At 43.3% G+C, this 25,998-nt stretch overlaps 1 protein-coding gene across 2 annotated transcripts; it reads right to left on the bottom strand.

Moving 5' to 3' along the window:
- Window positions 1-345: 345 nt before the first annotated feature.
- Window positions 346-22,367, bottom strand: rab11al (RAB11a, member RAS oncogene family, like). Of its 2 annotated transcripts, none has more exons than XM_061934135.1 (5): window positions 22,084-22,367; window positions 8,350-8,545; window positions 8,082-8,275; window positions 7,739-7,819; window positions 346-1,017 (listed from the first exon to the last, which is right to left on the bottom strand). In XM_061934135.1, the coding sequence occupies exons 1-5, from the start codon at window positions 22,121-22,123 to the stop codon at window positions 878-880; spliced, it is 651 nt and encodes a 216-aa protein (XP_061790119.1). In that variant the 5' UTR covers window positions 22,124-22,367; the 3' UTR covers window positions 346-877. The 2 variants fall into 2 exon arrangements, with proteins under 2 accessions (XP_061790119.1, XP_061790120.1); XM_061934136.1 differs by lacking the exon at window positions 22,084-22,367 and adding an exon at window positions 21,909-22,048.
- Window positions 22,368-25,998: the final 3,631 nt, after the last annotated feature.

Below are 25,998 nucleotides of genomic sequence, written 5' to 3'. Positions count from 1 at the left end.
AGCTCAACATCTTTGCCCTCCTCATGGAATGTTTGTTTACCGTAGAGAAGGAGCGCTCAATCTGCTCACCCTTACCACCCTACAGCACAGTACGGGTAATTCCGCCTCTTTGGTAATGTATATATCAGTATGACGCATATCTGCCTGATCATTATCTGTCCCATATTTATTAATACATGAAATATGCAACATTTCATGGAGTTTTTCAAAGTATAAAAGCAAGTAAGATTGCTGAGCAAACAAAACCGCGGTTGAAGTCATTGTTGTGTGATGGAGCAAATGTCTTTTGTCTAATTAGTGACGACTGTGGTTTGTTTTGTCAAAGAGAGCAGATTAGAGACGGTCTATTACAAATGAGATTTATTTATACAGATGCAGTATGAGAATAAATGCTTTTGTTTCTTTTCACACAAAAAGCCCGAACCTACACCACCCACTTTAAGAAGGCAACACACATGAAGAGGTTGTGTGCACACATTTAAATCAAGCCCTTACTTCCTAACAACCTGTATCAGCTACTTAATGGTAAACAAGAAGAAAAAGTGAGCAGAAGGCAAAAAGGCTGCTAGTGTCAGCAGTGAAAGAGAACTATTCATTTGGAGGGTTAGCATAGCATAAATCATCAAGGTCCCCTCAGGGAAGTTAGGATTTCAAAGCATTGTCATCTAGTGTTGAATAAATATGTCTTTGTGGACATAGAACATTTAGTGGTAAAGATGGCCATTTCAAAGAAAAAAAGGCCAATAAGTTGTGATTATGTTTTGCTGCAGCACATCTCCATTTTAAAAGGGCTAAATGCCCTCCAAACAACTACAGTCCATTGAAAAGAGCTAACTAGAGTGGTCCACGTGTGAGGTGCTGGTCTCTACCCACCTCTTCAATTATTCTGGCAGCACACGCCCTTATTGGAGGAGTTCTGGGTGGGCTCCACCGTGATGGGCACCACGTTGGAGGCGGGCGAGAAGTCCGAGTCACTTCGCCCCGACATCTGCCGCTGAGACACGATGTTGTAGATGGCTGAGGAGGGATGGAGAGCGTTAGCTAATGCTGCTACCTACGATACATCCTACATTACAAGTTCACGTCTCACTGGACACTTTACTGCCTTTCTTCTCATCTCCCAGGCAGCTCATTAGCTACAGCGCCATCTTTTATCAATGACACATTCTTGTTTTGGAACTTAATGTAAGTTGATGCGTCAGGAAAAAAGCTTTCAGAGCCAAATGAAGTCAGGTTGAGGTATTCACTTCATCAGAGTTCTACTATTACAAGTCAGGTTGAGGTATTCACTCCATCAGAGTTCCACTATTACAAGTCAGGTTGAGGTATTCACTTCATCAGAGTTCCACTATTACAAGTGTCGGAGGCAGATATTTACATATATCCGAATTTAAGTTGTACTTCTTCCATTTCTTTGTCATATTTGAAAACAGCTCGTGTTTTCCATTTCTTCTCTTGATGCTCTGTCAGCAAGTGTACTGTGTGTGTTAACCTTGAGTTCTTTGGAATGTGTTTTGACTAGCATTTGTTTTGTCTACAGAGATGGGACGAGAGAGAGAGGGTGGTGGGATCGGGAAGACAGACCATTTTGGGAGGCGCAATAGAATGTTCTAGGGTTAGACTGGTCTCAATCAATGTATATTGGCAAAGCTTTGAGAATATACAACAAAATACCTATTCTGTCTCTGGTGGTTTTTCAACTCAGCTTTAAGTGTCGGAAAGAACTTGGGAGCGAATTGTGACTTGAATTCCCTGGGAGGAACAACTGGTCCAAAACGCAACACAAGTCAGGTTGAGGTATTCACTCATTAAATGTCAGGTTGAGGTATTCACTTCATCAGAGTTCCACTATTCATCTCTGTGGGAATTCCCTGCACTAATGTCAACATGTGCAGGATCCTACTCAGTGTTGGTCTTTGCAATCTAACATGTGGATATTACCACCATCTAGTGGCTAGCATTCTTTTACACTGGCCAGTTTCTACTTTATTAACACCATCTAGTGGCTAGCATACTTTTACACTGGCTAGTTTCTACTTTATTACCACCATCTAGTGGCTAGCATACTTTTACACTGGCTAGTTTCTACTTTATTACCACCATCTAGTGGCTATCATACTTTTACACTGGCTAGTTTCTACTTTATTACCACCATCTAGTGGCTAGCATACTTTTACACTGGCTAGTTTCTACTTTATTAACACCATCTAGTGGCTATCATACTTTTACACTGGCTAGTTTCTACTTTATTAACACCATCTAGTGGCTATCATACTTTTACACTGGCTAGTTTCTACTTTATTACCACCATCTAGTGGCTAGCATACTTTTACACTGGCCAGTTTCTACTTTATTACCACCATCTAGTAGTGGCTAGCATACTTTTACACTGGCTAGTTTCTACTTTATTACCACCATCTAGTGGCTAGCATACTTTTACACTGGCTAGTTTCTACTTTATTAACACCATCTAGTGGCTATCATACTTTTACACTGGCTAGTTTCTACTTTATTAACACCATCTAGTGGCTATCATACTTTTACACTGGCTAGTTTCTACTTTATTACCACCATCTAGTGGCTAGCATACTTTTACACTGGCCAGTTTCTACTTTATTACCACCATCTAGTAGTGGCTAGCATACTTTTACACTGGCTAGTTTCTACTTTATTACCACCATCTAGTGGCTAGCATACTTTTACATTGGCTAGTTTCTACTTTATTACCACCATCTAGTGGCTAGCATACTTTTACACTGGCTACTTTCTACTTTATTACCACCATCTAGTGGCTATCATACTTTTACACTGGCTAGTTTCTACTTTATTACCACCATCTAGTGGCTAGCATACTTTTACACTGGCTAGTTTCTACTTTATTACCACCATCTAGTGGCTAGCATACTTTTACACTGGCCAGTTTCTACTTTTTTAACACCATCTAGTAGTGGCTAGCATACTTTTACACTGGCTAGTTTCTACTTTATTACCACCATCTAGTGGCTAGCATTCTTTTACACTGGCTAGTTTCTACTCATTGTTAGAACTCTAGCAGCAGCATTCTGAACAAGCTGTAGCTGCCTGACAGTTTTTTTGGGAAGACCTGCAAGGAGACCATTACAATAGTCTAGCCTACTGGTAATGAAGGCATGTACAAGTTTTTCTAAGTCTTGTTACATTTTTGAGGTGATAGTAGGCCGATTTTGTTACTGATTTGATGTGACTGTCGAAATGTAAATCAGAATCTAAAATAACCCCAAGATTTCTGGCTTTATTTGAGGTTTTCAGGGACAGTGATTGAAGGTGTTGGATGACTTTAAACCTTTCTTTTTTGGCACCCAAAACAATGATCTCAGTTTTATCTTCATTTAGTTGTAGGAAATGTTGGCACAGCCAGTGTTTGACTTGCTCATTGCACTGGCACAGAAGATCTATGGGGCGATAGTCATTTGGTGATAGCGCTACATAGATGTGGGTGTCATCGGCATAGCAATGATGGTCAATGTTATTATTTTGCATGATTTGTCCTAGTGGGATGCATATAGATGTTAAATAAAGTCGGCCCCAAGATTGAACCTTGAGGGACTCCACACGGTTGGTTCTGATACAAAGTCACCAATGGAAACAAAATAGTCCCTATCTTGTAGATCAATCAATCAATGTTTATTTATATAGCCCTAAATCACAAGTGTCTCAAAGGGCTGCACAAGCCACAACGACATCCTCGGTACAGAGCCCACATAAGGGCAAGGAAAAACTCACCCCAGTGGGACGTCGATGTGAATGACTATGAGAAACCTTGGAGAGGACCGCATATGTGGGTAACCCCCCCCCCCCCCCCCCCCCCCATGCCTTGGGAACTAATGCACCCCCATACCATCAAAGATGCTGGCTTTTGAACTTTGCGTCGATAACAGTCTGGATGGTTCGCTTCCCCTTTGGTCCGGATGACACGATGTCGAATATTTCCAAAAACTATTTGAAATGTGGACTCGTCAAGACCACAGAACACTTTTCCACTTTGCATGAGTCCATCTTAGATGATCTCCGGCCCAGAGAAGCCGACGGCGTTTCTGGGTGTTGTTGATAAATGGCTTTGGCTTTGCATAGTAGAGCTTTAACTTGCACTTACAGATGTAGCGACCAACTGTAGTTACTGACAGTGGTTTTCTGAAGTGTTCCTGAGCCCATGTGGTGATATCCTTTAGAGATTGATGTGGGTTTTTGATACAGTGCCGTCTGAGGGATGGAAGGTCACGGTCATTCAATGTTGGTTTCCGGCCATGTCGCTTACGTGGAGTGATTTCTCCACATTCTCTGAACCTTTTGATGATATTATGGAGCGTAGATGTTGAAATCCCTCAATTTCTTGCAATTGCACTTTGAGAAACGTTGTTCTTAAACTGTTCGACTATTTCCTCACGCAGTTGTGGACAAAGGGGTGTACCTCGCCCCATCCTTTCTTGTGAAAGACTGAGCATTTTTTGGGAAGCTGTTTTTATACCCAATCATGGCACCCACCTGTTCCCAATTAGCCTGTTCACCTGTGGGATGTTCCAAATAAGTGTTTGATGAGCATTCCTCAACTTTATCAGTATTTATTGACACCTTTCCCAACTTTTTTGTCACGTGTTGCTGGCATCAAATTCTAAAGTTAATGATTATTTGTTGTTTATCAGTTTGAACATCAAATATGTTGTCTTTGTAGCATATTCAACTGAATATGGCTTGAAAAGGATTTGCAAATCATTGTATTCCGTTTATATTTACATCTAACACAATTTCCCAACTCATATGGAAACAGGGTTTGTAAAATCACCAAGTGACATCTGAAAGATGTTTTTAAATATAGCAGCAGCCCCTCCACCTCTTTTCCCCGATCTACATGTATCAATAAAGTTATAGTTGGAGGGTGCTGTCTCTATCAGAATGCTTGCACTGTTATTTTGTTCCAGCCATGGTTCGGTTAAAAACATCAAATCAAGTTTAGAAGTGGTAATCAAATCATTGACTAGAAATGATTTGTTATTCAGAGAGCTGACATTGAGCAGACCCATCCTGATGGTGTTATTGACAGGCTTCCATGTTGGCTTTGATTTGGAGAGAATAGGAATGAGATTGTTTAGGTTAGCAGGGTGGTTAAGTTTCCCAATGTTTACTCTCTTGGCAGTCACAACAGGAATGTAGAAGGTGCCATGCTTTGCTGTAGGCAACATTGGGCCCAGCTGATAATGTGGTCTACTGCTGAACCCTTTTCACACTATGCACTATGTCTTGACCACAGTCAATAAAGTCTTTCTTTTGTTGGCCAACAAAAAATGAATTGGGTGCAGAATCCAAGGGTAATACTGCCATACTTTTATGAAGCTTATTTTGTCACTACAAAGTAACAATAGGTATGTTTAACAATAATGAGGAACTTACAAGATGTGTCAATAAACACAGAACAATTGTTCATACAAATCACACCTTTAAGGTCTCAGGACCAAATGTGATGTCAGCTAATGTGGTTTAAAGGGACACTTGTTGACAATACAAAGAACATTGTGGACCAGGGACTTACTTGATTAGTTGCTGGGCATTGATGGGTTGGAGAATTAAATGTGAAGTAGCTTCCATTGCAAATTAAAAAGGCATGCATGCAAAAAGTATAATAATTAAAAAATGATGGGCTGTTAAATTGAACATGTTAATGACAAATAATATTGCAGGTTAATTGAAGGTTACTTTAAAAGGTTGTTATATATGGATACATCAGTGCAAAGATGATTGAGGAGATTCTGACTTAAATACAGGACTTTTCAATAAAACTAAATTCATTTGCATATATTGCAGCGATTCATCCTCTTATCAATGCAGCGATTCATCCTCTTATCAATGGTTTAAAATAGCTTCTCAAAATATACTAGCAAGAAGGACAACAAGCGGAGTATACACAATGCTGATAAGTTCAAGTAGCAATGATCGTCACACACAGATTATTCTCTGCATTTGACCCATCACCCTTGTTCCACCCCCTGGGAGGTGAGGGGAGCAGTGGGCAGCAGCAGCGCTGTCTATTAGTGCAACCAACAGGAAAACCTACTCCATTATTTGAATGTATATCCATCCATCCATCTTCTTCCGCTTATCCGAGGTCGGGTCGCGGGGGCAGCAGCTTACGCAGGGAAGCCCAGACTTCCCTCTCCCCAGCCACTTCGTCCAGCTCCTCCCGGGGGATCCCGAGGCGTTCCCAGGCCAGCCGGGAGAGATAGTCTTCCCAGCGTGTCCTGGGTCTTCCCCGTGGCCTCCTACCGGTCGGACGCGCCCGAAACACCTTCCTAGGGAGGCGTTCGGGTGGCATCCTGACCAGATGCCCGAACCACCTCATCTGGCTCCTCTCCATGTGGAGGAGCAGCGGCTTTACTTTGAGCTCCCCCCGAATGACAGAGCTTCTCACCCTATCTCTAAGGGAGAGCCCTGCCACCCGGCGGAGGAAACTCATTTGGGCCGCTTGTACCCGTGATCTTGTCCTTTCGGTCATGACCCAAAGCTCATGACCATAGGTGAGGATGGGAACGTAGATCGACCGGTAAATCGAGAGCTTTGCCTTCCGGCTCAGCTCCTTCTTCACCACAACGGATCGATACAGCGTCCGCATTACTGAAGATGCCGCACCGATCCGCCTGTCGATCTCACGATCCACTCTTCCCTCACTCGTGAACAAGACTCCGAGGTACTTGAACTCCTCCACTTGGGGCAAGATCTCCTCCCCAACCCGGAGATGGCACTCCACCCTTTTCCGGGAGAGAACAATGCACTCGGACTTGGAGGTGCTGATTCCCATCCCAGTCACTTCACACTCGGCTGCGAACCGATCCAGTGAGAGCTGAAGATCTTGGCCGGAGGAAGCCATCAGGACCACATCATCTGCAAATAGCAGAGACCTAATCCTGCAGCCACCAAACCAGATCCCCTCAACGCCCTGACTGCGCCTAGAATTCTGTCCATAAAGGTTATGAACAGAATGGGTGACAAAGGGCAGCCTTGGCGGAGTCCAACCCTCACTGGAAACGTGTCCGACTTACTGCCGGCAATGCGGACCAAGCTCTGACACTGATCATACAGGGAGCGGACTGCCACAATAAGACAGTCCGTTACCCCATACTCTCTGAGCACTCCCCACAGGACTTCCCGGGGTACACGGTCGAATGCCTTCTCCAAGTCCACAAAGCACATGTAGACTGGTTGAGCAAACTCCCATACACCCTCAAGGACCCTGCCGAGAGTATAGAGCTGGTCCACAGTTCCACGACCAGGACGAAAACCACACTGTTCCTCCTGAATCCGAGGTTCGACTATCCGGCGTAGCCTCCTCTCCAGTACACCTGAATAGACCTTACCGGGAAGGCTGAGGAATGAAGGAATGTATATTCCGATGATAATACTGGAGTGCATTTTATGTTTGTTGCAATACTGTGTACTTGTACATGTTTGGTGTTTGATTTGTTGCAATACTGTGTACTTGTACATGTTTGGTGTTGATTGGTTCCTGGCAGTCATTACAGACGTGAGCAGAAGCAAGTTGTCTGTACAACTCAAATATCTGCCTTCTCAGGGCGACTACACTGGCACGGCCACTCTACCGCCCCGGTAAGTGTGATTATAAAGTGTTTGCCAACACTAGTTCAAGAATATACAAATACTTGTGAATGTAATGAGAATGAAGAGGAAGAAAGTGAGTGTAAGATAGAATCACCTGTGAGGATGGTTTGGAAGGCAAGCTCCACATTAGACGAGTCCAACGCCGACGTCTCCAAAAAAGACAAGCCATATTTTTCTGTGAAAAAGACATGCACATTATAGCACTGCTACTAAATACTTGCAGTGATAACATTGAAGTAGCAGCGCTAATTGGCTGACATACTGTACTGTTTCCCCCTGGTGTATTTATTGATGTACCGGTACAAGTCTTGTGTGTATTGCAGTACAAACAAGAGTGTTCCCAATAGGAATGAAGAGGGTTTTAAAAACCTCATGAAAAAATAACAATTCCAGCAGAGTGATTTAGTTTGCTTACTTACTTGGCGTTAGCTAGTTACCTGCGAAGGCCTTGGCCTCGTCCGTGGGCACCGCCCTGAGATGACGTAGGTCGCTTTTGTTTCCCACTAGCATGATAACGATGTTGTTGTCGGCGTGGTCTTGGAGCTCCTTCAGCCAGCGCTCTGCGTTCTCGTAGGTCAGGTGCTTGGCGATGTCGTAAACAAGGAGCGCGCCGACGGCGCCGCGATAGTAGCTGCATGGTAAAGACAACTACTGCTTTTGTATTGGATCTTCTTATTTGATGTAGGTGTGCCTCATCCAACTTACGCAGAAGTGATGGCTCTGTAGCGCTCCTGTCCAGCCGTGTCCCAAATCTGAGCCTTGATGGTCTTGCCCTCCACTTGGATGCTTCGTGTAGCAAACTCCACACCGATGGTGCTCTTGCTCTCCAGGTTGAACTCATTGCGGGTGAAGCGAGATAACAGGTTGCTTTTGCCTACGCCAGAATCTCCAATCAGGACCACTTACAAAAGACAAAACAAAGAAAGGGATGAATCTAAGGATCTTCAACAATGCTTGATTGTGGTTGACATCAGGAGAATTTACAAGTCTATTTTCCCAGCATTTGGACTAAATACAACATTGTACAAACTTACTGTCGGAGCCATGGAATTGATGAGTTGTCAATGGAAAGATCTTTTGTAATGTGGATTATAATGTTTGCTTTTGTCTTGTTGGTCACACAACATACGAATGCAGAATGTTCTGGTACGTGTACACATAATAAAGAATGCAGTATGTTCTGCTACATGTACAATAAGAATGCAGTATGTTCTGCTACATGTACACATAATAAATAATGCAGTATGTTCTGCTACGTGTACACATAATAAAGCTGAAGCTTTAAAAGGGCAACTGTACTTTTTTTTACAATTTGGCCTATCACCAGTTCCAGGTCTTAAATGGCTGTCAATGTGTCCCAACTTGTCAGATTATATCAAGGGCCACCTTCTTTCCAGATGAGATGCATGATTTATGATCTACAACAAAGTGACAGGGGCAGAAGACCACTCCATGATGTAAACATCAGCACATAGGAAGTGATCACGGCGCCGCTGTAAATAGTTTATCTGCATTAGTACTTAAATATGAATATGACTATCCATCCATCCATCTTCTTCCACTTATCCGAGTTCGGGTCGCGGGGGCAGCAGCCTAAGCAGGGAAGCCCAGACTTCCCTCTCCCCAGCCACTTCGTCCAGCTCCTCCCGGGGGATCCCGAGGCGTTCCCAGGCCAGCCGGGAGACATAGTCTTCCCAGCGTGTCCTGGGTCTTCCCCGTGCCCTAAACACCTCCCGAGGGAGGCGATCGGGTGGCATCCTGACCAGATGCCCGAACCACCTCATCTGGCTCCTCTCCATGTGGAGGAGCAGCGGCTTTACTTTGAGCTCCCCCCGGATGACAGAGCTTCTCACCCTATCTCTAAGGGAGAGCCCCGCCACCCGGCGGAGGAAACTCATTTCGGCCGCTTGTACCCGTGATCTTGTCCTTTCGGTCATAACCCAAAGCTCATGACCATAGGTGAGGATGGGAACGTAGATCGACCGGTAAATTGAGAGCTTTGCCTTCCGGCTCAGCTCCTTCTTCACCACAATGGATCGATACAGCGTCCGCATTACTGAAGATGCCGCACCGATCCGCCTGTCGATCTCACGATCCACTCTTCCCTCACTCGTGAACAAGACTCCGAGGTACTTGAACTCCTCCACTTGGGGCAGGGTCTCCTCCCCAACCCGAAGATGGCATTCCACCCTTTTCCGGGCGAGAACCATGGACTCGGACTTGGAGGTGCTGATTCTCATCCCAGTCGCTTCACACTCGGCTGCGAACCGATCCAGCGAGAGCTGAAGATCCTGGCCAGATGAAGCCATCAGGACCACATCATCTGCAAAAAGCAGAGACCTAATCCTGCAGCCACCAAACCAGATCCCCTCAACGCCTTGACTGCGCCTAGAAATTCCATAAAAGTTATGAACAGAATCGGTGACAAAGGGCAGCCTTGGCGGAGTCCAACCCTCACTGGAAACGTGTCCGACTTACTGCCGGCAATGCGGACCAAGCTCTGACACTGATCATACAGGGAGCGGACCGCCAAAATCAGACAGTCCGACACCCCATACTCTCTGAGCACTCCCCACAAGACTTCCCGAGGGACACGGTCGAATGCCTTCTCCAAGTCCACAAAACACATGTAGACTGCTTGGGCAAACTCCCATGCACCCTCAAGGACCCTGCCGAGAGTATAGAGCTGGTCCACAGTTCCACGACCAGGACGAAAACCACACTGTTCCTCCTGAATCCGAGGTTCGACTATCCGGCGTAGCCTCCTCTCCAGTACACCTGAATAGACCTTACCGGTCTATTCAAGTCACCAAATGTAAAGGGAGTATTAAATGGTTATTTATCTGATTTCATGGGCGGACTAGAGGACCTTCCATTGGCTACTCTGGAAGTGGACTTTGATTTCATATTTAGAGAGAAATCTCCATCCGTGGTATGTCTTTCATATTGATTGTGAACGAGAGGCAAATTCCCTAAAAAAAGAGCAGTTCCCCTTTAATGTCCACCACTGAGGAGAATTATTTATTTTTACTTCCTCAAATTCAGATTTTGTCTTTAAAATGCTTTAGATAAAGAAAGCCTAAGGTGACTCATCCTTGCTATTAGGAAATAGGAACTTTAATGTTGTTGCAATTGCTCTGACAAAGAAGCAAGTCAAGTTTCAACACTAGTATTGCTGCAGCGTGTTAGTCATGGCGAGGACGGCCCAACAAGACAAGAGGACGGGGCGGCATGGCGTGGTTGGTAGAGCGGCCGTGCCAGAAACTGCTCCCCGCCTCTTGCCATCCCAATCACTGCCGTTGTGTCTTTGGGCAGGACACTGGTGAATGGTGGTCGGAGGAGCAAAGTGGCAGCCACACTTCCGTCAGTCTACCTCAGGGCAGCTGTAGCTACACATGTAGCTTACCACCACCAGTCTACCTCAGGGCAGCTATGGCTACACATGTAGCTTACCACCACCACTACCAGCAGGTGTGAATGAATGATGGCTTCTCACTTCTCTGTGAAGCACTTTCAATGATATAAATCTAATCCATGATCATTATTAAGACACTAGTCTACTTTAAGTTCAGCTCTGATGGTCTTTACCTTGTTAGGGTAGAATAAAGCAAAAATAGGTAACTGCAATTATTTGCATGCTGGCTTTCATTAGCTACAGTAAGTTATATATTATTTACAAACCTTGTTGGCTTAGCACTGCGCAGCCAGAAGACATCAAGAGTCAAGATTGAAGATTGAAGATTGTTTATTGTCACATGCACAGTTAAACAGTTTGCCGTACAATGAAAATCTTACTTTGCTAGTCCATCCTTCAACGAGTCACACGGTACTTAGCTAAAAATAAAAAATAAAAATAAAAATGTATATACAAGGCACAGTAAGTAACATAACATTATTGCACATTCTGATTGACAGTCAACAGTATAAATATGGAGGTGACATTTGGTCACAGCAGCAGTTCAAGTGTCTTTAGTGATCAAAGGTGAAAAGTGTCTACAGTGATGGTTCACAGTTCGGGGGTGGTCATGGTAGCTGTCTTTTGTTCAAAAAGACAAAAGTAAAACGGGGGGTTGGGGGGGCTAGCATTCACAAGTTAGCATTCACAAGCCTGATGGCCTGTGGGTAGAAACTGGTTGTCAGTCTCGTAGTCCTGGATTTCAGGCTCCTGTATCGTCTGCCTGATGGTAGGAGGCTGAAGAGACTGTGCTGGGGGTGTGTACTGTCCTTTATGATGTTGTGTGCTCTCCTGGTGGCCCTGGTAGACTACATGTCCTGTAGTGAGGGGAAGGCTGCTCCTGATATGTACTGAGCAGTTTTAATCACTGGCTGGAGTGCCTTCCTGTCCTTAGCAGTGCAGTTTCCATACCAGATCGTGATTGAGCTGGTAAGGACACTCTCATCTGTACTTCTATAGAAGTTGCTGAGAATTTCTCAGCCTTCTTAGGAAGTACAGTCGCTGCTGGGCTTTCTTTATTGTTTGTTGGGTGTTGTGATCCCAGGTGAGGTCCTCGCTGATGTGGGTCCCGAGGAATTTAAAAGGTTTTCACCCTGTCCACCTTTGTCCCCCCTATGTACAGAGGTGTGTAGTGGGTACTCCTTCTCCGTGGGTCAATAATCATCTCCTTGGTCTTGTCTGTGTTCAAGGAGAGATTATTATCCTGACACCAGGCCACCAGTTCCGCTACCTCCCTTCTGTACGCTGCCTCAGCTTCCCTGGTGATCAGTCCGACGACCGTAGTATCATCTGCAAACTTGATGATACTGGTGTTGGCCACATAGTCGTGTGTGAAGAGGGTGTACAATAGGGGGCTCAGCACACAGCCTTGGGGGGTCCCTATGCTTAGAACCTTCGTGCCTGATGTCTGGTTGCTGATTCTGACTGACTGGGGCCGGTTTGTGAGAAAGTTCAGGACCTAGTCACAGAGAGCCTGTGTCAGAACAACAGTGAGGAGTTTAGCAGTGAGTTTTTGTGGGATGACCGTGTTGAAAGCAGAGCTGTAGTCGATGAATAATAGCCTGGCATAGGTGTCCTTGCCCTCTAAGTGGGTGAGGGTGGTGTGGATGACGGTGTTGACTGCATCCTCAGTGGACCGGTTATGCCGGTAGGCAAACTGTAGAGGGTCCAGTGTGTCTGGGATGGTCTTCTTGATGTGTGACATGACTATCCTCTTGAAGCACTTCATCACTATTGGGGTGAGTGCAACAGGGCGATAGTCATTCAGACAGGTCACAGTGTTTTTCTTTGGCAGGGGCACGATGGTGGTGGTCTTGAAGCAGGTGGGCACAACAGCTTGTGCTAGTGACAAGTTGTATATGTCAGTAAGTACGCCAGCCAGCTCTGATGAACACACCCTGAGGGCCTGGCCAGAGATGTTGTCTGGGCCGGCTGCCTTCCGTGGGTTTGTTCTCCTCAGAACTGTACATACCTCTGCTGTTGTCACAGTGAGTGGTGGGTCCTGCGTGCGTTCCGTGGTCAGAACCCCTCTCTGTTGGTTGGTGTTGAGGACCTCGAAGCGGGCATAGAACTCATTCAGCTCATCTGGCAGTGAGCGTTGGCTGTCTGTGACCCCCCCTGCTCCCCTGCTTGTAGTCTGTGATGTGTTGCAGGCCTTGCCACATGCGCCGGGAATCTGCGGTGGAGTAAAATCCCTCCAGCTTTTGTCTGTATTGTCCCTTGGCCTCGCTGATGGATTTACGCAGGTCATATCTGGCCTTCTTGTAGTCCTCAGCGTTGCCTGAGACAAATGCAGTGGAGCGGGCATGTAGCTTGGACCGAACATCACAGTTAATCCAGGGTTTTTGGTTTGGGTATATTTTGTATTGTTTTGTGGGCACAATGTTTACCACACATGTGCTGATGTAGCCAGTTACACTGGAAGCATATTCCTCTATGTCCACAGTTCCGTCATCCCTCTGAGCAGCAGTTTTGAACATGTCCCAGTTTGTACTCCCAAAGTAGTCCTGAAGCACTAGTTCAGTGTCTTCATTCTACACTTTAACAGTTTTTCTCACTGGGGGGGGGCTTGCTTGAGGCGCTGTCTGTACGCTGGATATAGAAAAGCTGAGATGTGATCAGATAGTCCAAAGTGTGGTCTGGGTACAGCCTTGTAGGCTCCCCTCACGTTGCAATATACTTGGTCCAAAATGTTTTTTTCCCTCGTAAGAAAGTTCACAAACTGATGGTATTTCGGGAGGACACTCTTTAGGTTGCAGTGGTTAAAATCCCCAGCGACCATGAACGCAGCATCGGGGTGTGCGGTCTCTTTTTTACTGATGACGTCATGCAGCAGCTTTAGCACTGTAGTGGAATCCGCCCGTGGGGGGATGTAAACAGACAGTCTAAACACTACACTAAACTCCCTTGGCAGGTAAAAAGGTCTGCATTTCACCATCAAAAACTCAATGTTGTCCGAGCAGTGTCTTTCAACCACCTGTACGTCCGAGCACCAGCGGTTACTCACGTAAACACAGACGCCGCCGCCTCTCGCCTTTCTTGAGGCCTTTGTCTGGTCTCCACGGTAGACTGAGTGCGTTGCTAGCCGGATAGCAGAGTCTGGGATGTTGTCCGAAAGCCAGGTTTCCGTGAAAATAAAAGCACAGCATTCTCTCAGTTCACGCTGGGATGTAATCCTGCTTCTCAGCTCATCCAGCTTGTTGTCGAGCGAGCGCACGTTAGCTAGCAGCAGGCTAGGTAGTGGTGGTCGTGTCGCTCTAGCCTTTAGCCTAGCATGTAGCCCCGCTCTCTTGCCTCGCCGCCTTGTTGTTGTTGTTGTTTTGTGGTTAGCTGGCTCTCGTCGTAGCAGAACGTTGAAGTCCGTCTGACTCTAAGTGAGCTCATGGTGAGCTTTTCCAAAGTCCAGAAGTGCATCTCTGTTATATCTCACTGTTGCGTGCAAAAACTTTGCATTTAGGATGCAAATTAGTACTATAATAAATAAAAAACGTAAATGTTGTCGGGAGGACGACGCAAAGACGCCATCTTGTATCAAACTTCCAATCCAGCTGTCATATTGGATCAAGTAATGATCATAAAGCAGCCGAGCCCAAGCCTGGAAGTTCACGTGAACTATGATGCTAATTCTGGGAGGAGGAACCTGTTTGGTCAGATTAGTTGTTGCTTTAAATGGCTTTTAAAAAATATATGAAACGCTAGAACAGGTTGCATCATTTTTAAATTGACGAGTGCAGACTAACTTAATGACAAGTTTTTGTATCAGAATTCCGGTCTATGCATTAAGACGGTCCTTTTTCAAAACTATATTTAGGTTTTTAGGCAGACTAGTTCAAGGTTTCCCCTTAATGTGACTGATAGTGGCACACCGCCACACTTGAATTCAAGTAATACAATGTATTGTAGTGTCACACTACTTTTTACTTTTACTACCAATGTTATGATAACAACTGGCCCAACCCTAAACTAACACCCTCCCCGGATTGTTAATAATCAAATGTAAACAATCAAACGCAGATACTTTTTCTTATGCCTTCTGATCTCTCTCTCTCTCTCTCAACATATGTGATTACAAGGGAAAAAACCATTTTGGACCAAGTATATTGCAACGTGAGGGGAGCCTACAAGGCTGTACCCAGACCACACTTTGGACTATCTGATCACATCTCAGCTTCTCTCTCTCTCTCTCACCAAGTCAGACCTACACTGTTCCAATGTCCATTTCTCTGTTCTCAATTGTTGATGACTGATGATAACAACCAAACCTAACCCCCCCCACTTCTGTAAATAATGTAAATAATTCAATGTGATTATCTTGTGTGATGACTGTATTACGATGATAGTATATATCTGTATCATGGACCCCGACTTAAACAAGTTGAAAAACGTATTGGGGTGTTACCATTTAGTGGTCAATTGTACGGAATATGTACTTCACTGTGCAACCTACTAATAAAAGTCTCAATCAATCAATCAATCAATCAATCCCACATCAGGGCAAGAAAGAACTCAACCCAATGGGATACAATGAGAAACCTTGGAGGGGACCGCAGATGTGGGCACCGCAGATGTGTGCCCCCCCCCCCCCCCCCCCCATCTGTGGTGATGACATGAAGACACGCAATTGTCTGGAGTGTAGTCAGCATGTGGACGGAACTTGGATATATTCCAGATGTGCCCGCAGACAGCGAACTAGAAAATGTAGAAATATGAAAAGGACGGTAAGGAAAGTAAGTCCGACTGGAGCAGCAGCGCCAAGCAAGTGTGACGTCAGGTTCACGGAGAGACACAAATAGTCCGTAAACACCAGCACATTTTATAATAAGAGCAGAAAAGGATGCTAGATTAGTTGCTAGCAGTTTTGATCAAGAAAAAGTCACTAAAAGTCTCTAGAACAGTGGTTCTCAAACTGTTTTCACCATATACCCTCTCAGAAAAAACTTGGCCTTTCAAGTACCATTATAATGACCAACATGAAAATACAGTAGCGTAACAGGACCAAGTATTCATTAAAAACAAGGCAGATGTTTTATTTAACAAGTATATCTAATATTTCAGCCACTGTAAGATTGCAAACAGTTTGAACAGTAACACTGCATTTGAATATTTCATTAAGTGATTATTTGGCATACCACTAGATGGAACCCGCGTACCAGTGGTGGTACGTGTATCAAAGTTTGACAATCACTGAACTAAACACTTGAAACATTCTCAACAGAGTACATTGTACAATAAACAGCAACAATTGAACAAATATCAAAATATATGTTAGTACTAATTAATAATGACCACATTTGTTTTTAAATGTGTGTATACCTATTTTGAGCCTTTTCAAAGAAAACCATACCATAGCAAATCATGCAAAATATACGACGATTTCATGGTGACCACACCCCCACCTCTAACCACGCCACAGGTATCTTGGCAATCTAGAGAAAACCCTGCATTTGTCTCATCCATTGTCAACTAGCTGATACACATCTGTTTCATCCATGGACTTTTCTGGGGCTCTGTGGGACACCATTAAAGTCCTTCACAAGTATACTGAACTGTTATGTCATTAGATAAAGAATGTTTCTGGGGCTCTAACATTGATCCCTGTGGGACACCATTAAAGTAATTCTCAAGTATACTGAACTGTTATGTCATTAGATAAAGAATGTTTCTGGGGCTCTAACGTTGATCCCTGTGGGACACCATTAAAGTCCTTCTCAAGTATACTGAACTGTTATGTCATTAGATAAAGAATGTAAAGAGTTTGTTAGCAGTACTCTTATTAGTTCAGTCATCTTGAGCTCCAGCCAGTAAAGCAGAAGGAAGCCTGGCGTTGGCGAGTTGGACAACTTCCTGCGCTGATGGCTGACAAGGTGGAAGTAACTCGGACAAAAGGAGAAGCGTTACACAAAGTTCAAAAGCGATACGAATCAAAAGGCAAACATTCATTTTGCTGAACGCTCGCACTTAGTCTTTGCTGGGTGACAAAGCTTTTGTACGGCCTTCATGCAGGTATTTCCAGTTTGACAACACATCCTGCTTGTTTAACTTTCCTTTGCTCTCGTCATCAACATCAGCCATCTTCTCCTAACCAAACGTATTTCTTTGCTACACTGCTGCTTGACCACTAAATATGTCTTTTTGCAGACGTGTGCTTAGTCACCAGGCAGTGCTTGTGCAGCCATTGTCAAAATAGGCCTTAAAAAGGCTAATGTTCCTTTTGCTGGAATGACAATTCATCATTTCACCCATCCATCGCTCAGTACTTCTTCAATGTATGACGAGTGCGCTTGTAGACCTTTATATCACATATGTTGTAGACCTTTATATCACACATGTTGTAGACCTTTATATCGCACATGTTGTAGACCTTTATATCGCACATGTTGTAGACCTTTATATCGCACATGTTGTAGACCGTTATATCACACATGTTGTAGACCTTTATATCACATATGTTGTAGACCTTTATATCACATATGTTGTAGACCTTTATATCACACATGTTATAGACCTTTATATCACACATGTTGTAGACCTTTATATCGCACATGTTGTAGACCTTTATATCACACATGTTGTAGACCTTTATATCACATATGTTGTAGACCTTTATATCACACATGTTGGAGACCTTTATATCGCACATGTTGTAGACCTTTATATCACATATGTTGTAGACCTTTATATCACACATGTTGTAGACCTTTATATCACATATGTTGTAGACCTTTATATCGCACATGTTGTAGACCTTTATATCACACATGTTGTAGACCTTTATATCACACTTTGTAGACCTTTATATCACACATGTTGTAGACCTTTATATCACATAAGTTGTAGACCTTTATATCACATATGTTGTAGACCTTTATATCACACATGTTATAGACCTTTATATCACACATGTTGTAGACCTTTATATCGCACATGTTGTAGACCTTTATATCACACATGTTGTAGACCTTTATATCACATATGTTGTAGACCTTTATATCACACATGTTGGAGACCTTTATATCGCACATGTTGTAGACCTTTATATCACATATGTTGTAGACCTTTATATCACACATGTTGTAGACCTTTATATCACATATGTTGTAGACCTTTATATCGCACATGTTGTAGACCTTTATATCACACATGTTGTAGACCTTTATATCACACTTTGTAGACCTTTATATCACACATGTTGTAGACCTTTATATCACATAAGTTGTAGACCTTTATATCACATATGTTGTAGACCTTTATATCACACATGTTGTAGACCTTTATATCACACATTGTAGACCTTTATATCACATATGTTGTAGACATTTATATCGCACATGTTGTAGACCGACGATGCCTACAAGAGGACTACTCTCTCAACATACAACAAAGATGCCTACAAGAGGACTACTCTCTCAATATACAACAAAGATGCCTACAAGAGGACTACTCTCTCAACATACAACAAAGATGCCTACTAGAGGACTACTCTCTCAATATACAACAAAGATGCCTACAAGAGGACTACTCTCTCAATATACAACAAAGATGCCTACAAGATGACTACTCTCTCAACATACAACAACGCTGCCTACAAGAGGACTAATCTCTTAACATACATCAACGATGCCTACAAGAGGACTACTCTCTCAACATACAACAAAGATGCCTACAAGAGGACTACTCTCTCAACATACAACAATGCCTACAAGAGGACTACTCTCAACATACAACAAAGATGCCTACAAGAGGACTACTCTCAACATACAACAAAGATGCCTACAAGAGGACTACTCTCTCAATATACAACAAAGATGCCTACAAGAGGACTACTCTCTCAACATACAACAAAGATGCCTACTAGAGGACTACTCTCTCAACATACAACAAAGATGCCTACTAGAGGACTACTCTCTCAACATACAACAAAGATGCCTACTAGAGGACTACTCTCTCAACATACAACAAAGATGCCTACAAGATGACTACTCTCTCAACATACAACAAAGATGCCTACTAGAGGACTACTCTCTCAACATACAACAACGATGCCTACTAGAGGACTACTCTCTCAACATACAACAAAGATGCCTACAAGAGGACTACTCTCTCAACATACAACAACGATGCCTACTAGAGGACTACTCTCTCAACAGACAACAAAGATGCCTACTAGAGGACTACTCTCTCAACATACAACAAATATGCCTACTAAAGGACTACTCTCTCAACATACAACGACGATGCCAACAAGATGACTACTCTCTCAACATACAACAAAGATGCCTACTAGAGGACTACTCTCTCAACATACAACAAAGATGCCTACAAGATGACTACTCTCTCAACAGACAACGACGATGCCTACAAGATGACTACTCTCTCAACATACAACAAAGATGCCTACAAGAGGACTACTCTCTCAACATACAACAAAGATGCCTACTAGAGGACTACTCTCTCAACATACAACAAAGATGCCTACAAGAGGACTACTCTCTCAATATAGAACAAAGATGCCTACAAGAGGACTGCTCTCTCAACATACAACAAAGATGCCTACTAGAGGACTACTCTCAACATACAACAAAGATGCCTACAAGAGGACTACTCTCTCAACAGACAACAAAGATGCCTACAAGATGACTACTCTCTCAACATACAACAAAGATGCCTACTAGAGGACTACTCTCTCAACATACAACAAAGATGCCTACTAGAGGACTACTCTCAACATACAACAAAGATGCCTACAAGAGGACTACTCTCTCAACAGACAACAAAGATGCCTACAAGATGACTACTCTCTCAACATACAACGACGATGCCTACTAGAGGACTACTCTCTCAACATACAACAAAGATGCCTACTAGAGGACTACTCTCTCAACATACAACAAAGATGCCTACAAGAGGACTACTCTCAACATACAACAAAGATGCCTACAAGAGGACTACTCTCTCAATATACAACAAAGATGCCTACAAGAGGACTACTCTCTCAACATACAACAAAGATGCCTACAAGAGGACTACTCTCAACATACAACAAAGATGCCTACAAGAGGACTACTCTCTCAATATACAACAACGATGCCTACAAGAGGACTACTCTCTCAACAGACAACAAAGATGCCTACTAGGGGACTACTCTCTCAACATACAACAAAGATGCCTACAAGAGGACTACTCTCTCAACATACAACAAAGATGCCTACTAGAGGACTACTCTCTCAACATACAACAAAGATGCCTACAAGAGGACTACTCTCTCAACATACAACAAAGATGCCTACTAGAGGACTACTCTCTCAACATACAACAAAGATGCCTACTAGAGGACTACTCTCTCAACAGACAACAAAGATGCCTACTAGGGGACTACTCTCTCAACATACAACAAAGATGCCTACTAGGGGACTACTCTCTCAACATACAACAAAGATGCCTACAAGAGGACTACTCTCTCAACATACAACAAAGATGCCTACTAGAGGACTACTCTCTCAACAGACAACAAAGATGCCTACTAGGGGACTACTCTCTCAACATACAACAAAGATGCCTACAAGATGACTACTCTCTCAACATACAACAAAGATGCCTACAAGAGGACTACTCTCTCAACATACAACAAAGATGCCTACTAGAGGACTACTCTCTCAACATACAACAAAGATGCCTACTAGAGGACTACTCTCTCAACATACAACAAAGATGCCTACTAGAGGACTACTCTCAACATACAACAAAGATGCCTACAAGAGGACTACTCTCTCAACATACAACAACGATGCCTACTAGAGGACTACTCTCTCAACAGACAACAAAGATGCCTACAAGAGGACTACTCTCTCAACATACAACAAATATGCCTACTAGAGGACTACTCTCTCAACATACAACAAATATGCCTACTAAAGGACTACTCTCTCAACATACAACAAAGATGCCTACTAGAGGACTACTCTCTCAACATACAACAAATATGCCTACTAGAGGACTACTCTCTCAACAGACAACAAAGATGCCTACTAGAGGACTACTCTCTCAACATACAACAAAGATGCCTACAAGAGGACTACTCTCTCAACATACAACGACGATGCCTACAAGATGACTACTCTCTCAACATACAACAAAGGTGCCTACAAGATGACTACTGTCCAGCACACAACAAAGATGTTTACAAGATGACTACTGTCCAGCACACAACAAAGATGCCTACAAGAGGACTACTGTCCAGCACACAACAAAGATGTTTACAAGATGACTACTGTCCAGCACACAACAAAGATGCCTACAAGATGACTACTGTCCAGCACACAACAAAGATGTTTACAAGATGACTACTGTCCAGCACACAACAAAGATGTTTACAAGATGACTACTGTCCAGCACACAACAAAGATGTTTACAAGATGACTACTGTCCAGCACACAACAAAGATGTTTACAAGATGACTACTGTCCAGCACACAACAAAGATGTTTACAAGATGACTACTGTCCAGCACACAACAAAGATGTTTACAAGATGACTACTGTCCAGCACACAACAAAGATGTTTTCAAGATGACTACTGTCCAGCACACAACAAAGATGTTTACAAGATGACTACTGTCCAGCACACAACAAAGATGTTTACAAGATGACTACTGTCCAGCACACAACAAAGATGTTTACAAGATGACTACTGTCCAGCACACAACAAAGATGTTTACAAGATGACTACTGTCCAGCACACACCGCTTGGCTTAGCTTCAAGCGCTGGAATCCGCGGAGAGCTAAGGTATGCTAATGTTGAAACAAAATACTTACTTGTGTTACAGCAGGTGCCTTTCAGCCGCCGGAAGGAGAGCAAATACACGCCGGAAGGAGAGCAAATACACGCCGGAAGGAGAGCAAATAGACGCCGGAAAGAGAGGAAATACACGTCGACGCCGGTCAGGTGAAGTGTTGTGTTTAGCTCGCTAGGAAAACAAAATGGACTCACCTTTGAAGAGGTAATCATATTCATCTTCTCTGCCTGTCATAGTTTCTCCTCTTCGCCTTTGTCGAAGCGGCCTTTTCTCCTCCTTGTTGTGTCGAGTTTCCTGCGAGCGAGAAGCCGAGAAGAGGAGAAGAAGAAGTGCACGTCCTTGTCAAAGCACACGTCAGCTGATGAAGAAGAACTATTGTCTTCTTTTCTTTTCTCTTCTCTTCTCTTCTCTTCTCTTCTCTTCTCTTCTCTTCTTCACTAACTTTGCCGTCGTCTTCCTCGCCTCCTGTCACTCCCCTACAGCTAAGGCGTGACGTCACAGCCTCTGCTCGGCTCCCATTGGTCCAGCAGCGCCAGACACCTGTCACGCGCCCTAAGACGATTGGTCGGTCGAGGTGTCACTCATGCTCCGCCCAGTGCCTGACGTCACGTGGCGGCCGTACAGGAAGTAGTATGTGGCTGTGAGCCTCAACAGGTGCGCGGTAGCGGAAGTGCTTTAAGTTGTAGTTTAAAAAGTGCTTTTAGAGACAATATAAGCATCAGTGCGGCACTAACAAAGATAGAGTTGTTTAAAAAGTGCTTTTAGAGACAGATGGCGGTAAAAAAGGAGACAATATTAGCATCAGTGCGGCACAAATAAAGATATTAAAAAATGTTTAAGTAAAAAGAATGAAGTGAAAAGAGAAAGAAATGTACTGCACGCAAGACTATTAGTTACAATTGACTATTAGTTACAATTGATCATTAGTGAGGTGTACTTTTAACAGTTTGTAGACAAATGATACTATTTATAGCTGTGGCGGAGAGTGGGGGTGGGGGTGGGGTGTGAAAGGTAACTCACTATGTTCTCTGCTCGCTGTACATATCCTACCAAGTCAGTCCTACACTGTTTCAATGTCCATTTCTCTGATGATGCAATTGTTGATGACTGAAGTGTTGATATCAACCAAACCCTCCACATCCCATCCCCCGGATTGTAAATAATGTAAATAATTCAATGTATATACTCTGATGATTATCTTGTATGATGACTGTATTATGATGATAGTACATACCTGCCAACTACTCCGGCTTTCCCGTAATTAGTACGGTTTTCATCAACCTATTCCGGGTTACGGTTGCAGTGATAAAAAATACGGTTTTTCATTAATTAAATTTTTTTTTTTTTTTAAAGTTGTATTCACGAAATCGCGTAACAACAATGACAATCGACACTGCTTCCTAGGGCTGGGCGATAAAACAATAACAATATATATCGCGATAGACATGTGATCAATATCAATAGAAAATGGGGTCGATAGAACGTTCGATAATTTCACTGAGTTCTGTTAGAAAAAATAGGAAGAAATGCCGAGCCGGAACCGCACGGCATTCTGGGGGGTGTAGGCAGAGGAAGGGCTTTGGCCTCTCAACCTATCACGGCCGAGCCTGAACCGCAAGGCATTCTGGGAAATGCTAACAGGGAAAAAAAGCAACAACGGCGAGCTGACGACGAGGAGTGAAACAAAACGGGAATATGAGTGCGGCGGCACGAGAGGAAATTGTAAATAAAAAAGGAAACGTTACGTCACCAGTTTGGCAGTATTTGGGATTTTTTAAGTCCGATACGAATCAGAGTAATAATGTCTGCAAACTTTGCAAGGTCGTTGTCCCGACCAAGTCTGGGAACACGACAAACTTATTTTACCACCTGAGCCGCTCTCACCCGCTGGAGTACAGCAGTAACAAACAACCACAAGCATCTACATCAGCCGGTGCAAGTGGAACAGCACCGAAGCGGCAACAACAGACCACCATCGAGAGATACTCTGCAGCAGTGCCATACGACAAAAATTCAAAACGTTATAAAGAAATAACGGATGCAGTGGTGGATCAATTAGCGAGGGCGGACCTACGTCACTTCCGCCTGCCAATCCCCTAGCAACCGGTCGCCATATTGAATTCGTTGAAAACAAACCAGCTCACAGCGAACACAGCATTGACAGAAAAGGCATTTAACGAGGTTTCACGGCATTTTAAACTGTTCTAAATGGCGTATGATTATGTAAATAGTCTTTCCAGTGAGGCTAGGTTAAGATACGAGTTAAAATGTTCTGTAGTTGGATTAAACGACTGCCCTTACCGCCTTCCAGCAGATGCGTGGACTGATAATCCTACACAATGGCCGGACATGGAATTTGGAAATCTTTATGTCTACCTCACAAGCGCATCAGGTCGGTTGTTAGCTTCGGTTGTTATATAACGAATAAATCACATCAAAATTGTTAAATCACCCGAGGTATGTTGATAAATGATAATAAGGATGACACGGTGGCTACCAGTATCTGTATATTTATTATATCTGTAGAGAGCTCATTCAAATTCAGTTCAGTATTATGATTTATTATTTGCTGAATTACTGGAAATAGCCTTTATACCGTATGTTATTGTTGTGCAACAACAACAACTTCAGCTGTCGAACGTTATTCAGTAAAAATTCAACGGGTTCAACATTAGCATGGACGGTATAGCCAAGTTGTGGTTAAGAAGGTGGATTTTTGTTCCTTATATTTACCAGAAACGAAGTGATCCGAACACACGACCCGGGATTTTGGGGGACTCCAGTGAGAACCGTCCTCGTTTTCCCGGTGTAAAGCTGCGAGCCATTTGTCTCGTCTCTGTGGGCTTTTAGCACGCTTTGGCAGAACAAAATACCACCTTTGTTTTCCCTGTTTCCAGTTGTGGTTTGCACAACCAAAAACAACACAGTTTTTTGGCATTTTGGAGGCAGACTGACGGGTTTAATCAGCGCAGGTCGACAGGTTAAAGAGTAATGGCGACGGTTTGTTTTCAACGCCAGTCAGGTTGCTATGGCTCGAAGAACCCGTATGTAGCTCAGTTGCCCGGATGTCGGCCCTGCCCCATTAGCGAAGGACATGCTACCTACTTATATTTAAAATAAAAGTATTTAAATTCAGCCTTTTTTCTCCTGGTCTTTATTTAGAATTTTTTTTTTTTTAATCAATAATTATCGATATCGACTGATATGAAACACTTATATCGTGATACATTTTTTAGTCATATCGCCCAGCCCTACCAGTGCTTCCCGTAACTTCCTATTGAGCCATTCCGAATGCCATGCGCGAGGCTATTTATAGCACCGCTGCCAAGCACGAGGCCATTGTTTCCAAACGAGCGAACGATCATGGAATCAGCCGGAGAAAAATCGCATACGATTGTTAAACCGAAAAGGAAACTGCAGTCATTCCGTGAAGAATATTCAAAAGCCTATCCGGGAATAATTATCCGTTCCAAAAAGGGTGAAAACTACGCGAATTGCACCTTGTGCAGACAAGATGTTTCGATCGGACACGGAGGAATTAGCGATGTAAAAGACCACGTTGGGACAAAAAAACACAAGTCTAATGCCGTTGCTAGCGATACAAGTGGAAAACGTTCAACGTTTCGTCGCCCAAACAGATTCTTTGGATGTGATAAATGCCAAAGTTTTATTTACGGAGGCAATAATTGAGCAAACAAAAAGGTAATGACACCAATGTTATCTATTGGAATTGTTTAGTACTGTTATACTGTTAAAAGTGTTTATACTATTTATGCTTTCAAGTCCAAGTTGAAGAAATCTTGTTAAATGTTGACAGCATAACTACCAAAATACAGAAGTATGTCCTTAATATTTTTGCAGTGCTATTTCTGTTGAAAAGTTCAAATGATTACATTAGAGATGTGATGTGCCACTTTTCAAGTGTCTGATGGCTTAAATTCATTTTCATTCATTTTTCATATTTTGAATTCTTTTGAAAGGCTTACAAAAAAACTACATTTGAATTGTAATTCCATGCTATTGACAGGACTATTAATTTTAATGAAGTTAGCTTACCATGTTTACAGTATGATAATTGTGATAGAAATGTGAATTTTAGGCACAGAATA

The sequence above is a fragment of the Nerophis lumbriciformis genome, linkage group LG30 (genome assembly GCF_033978685.3).
Source record: "Nerophis lumbriciformis linkage group LG30, RoL_Nlum_v2.1, whole genome shotgun sequence".
Taxonomy (NCBI): Eukaryota; Metazoa; Chordata; class Actinopteri; order Syngnathiformes; family Syngnathidae; genus Nerophis; species Nerophis lumbriciformis.
The sequence above is the reverse complement of the archived record's forward strand: the minus strand, read 5'-3'. Positions and strand labels throughout refer to the sequence as shown.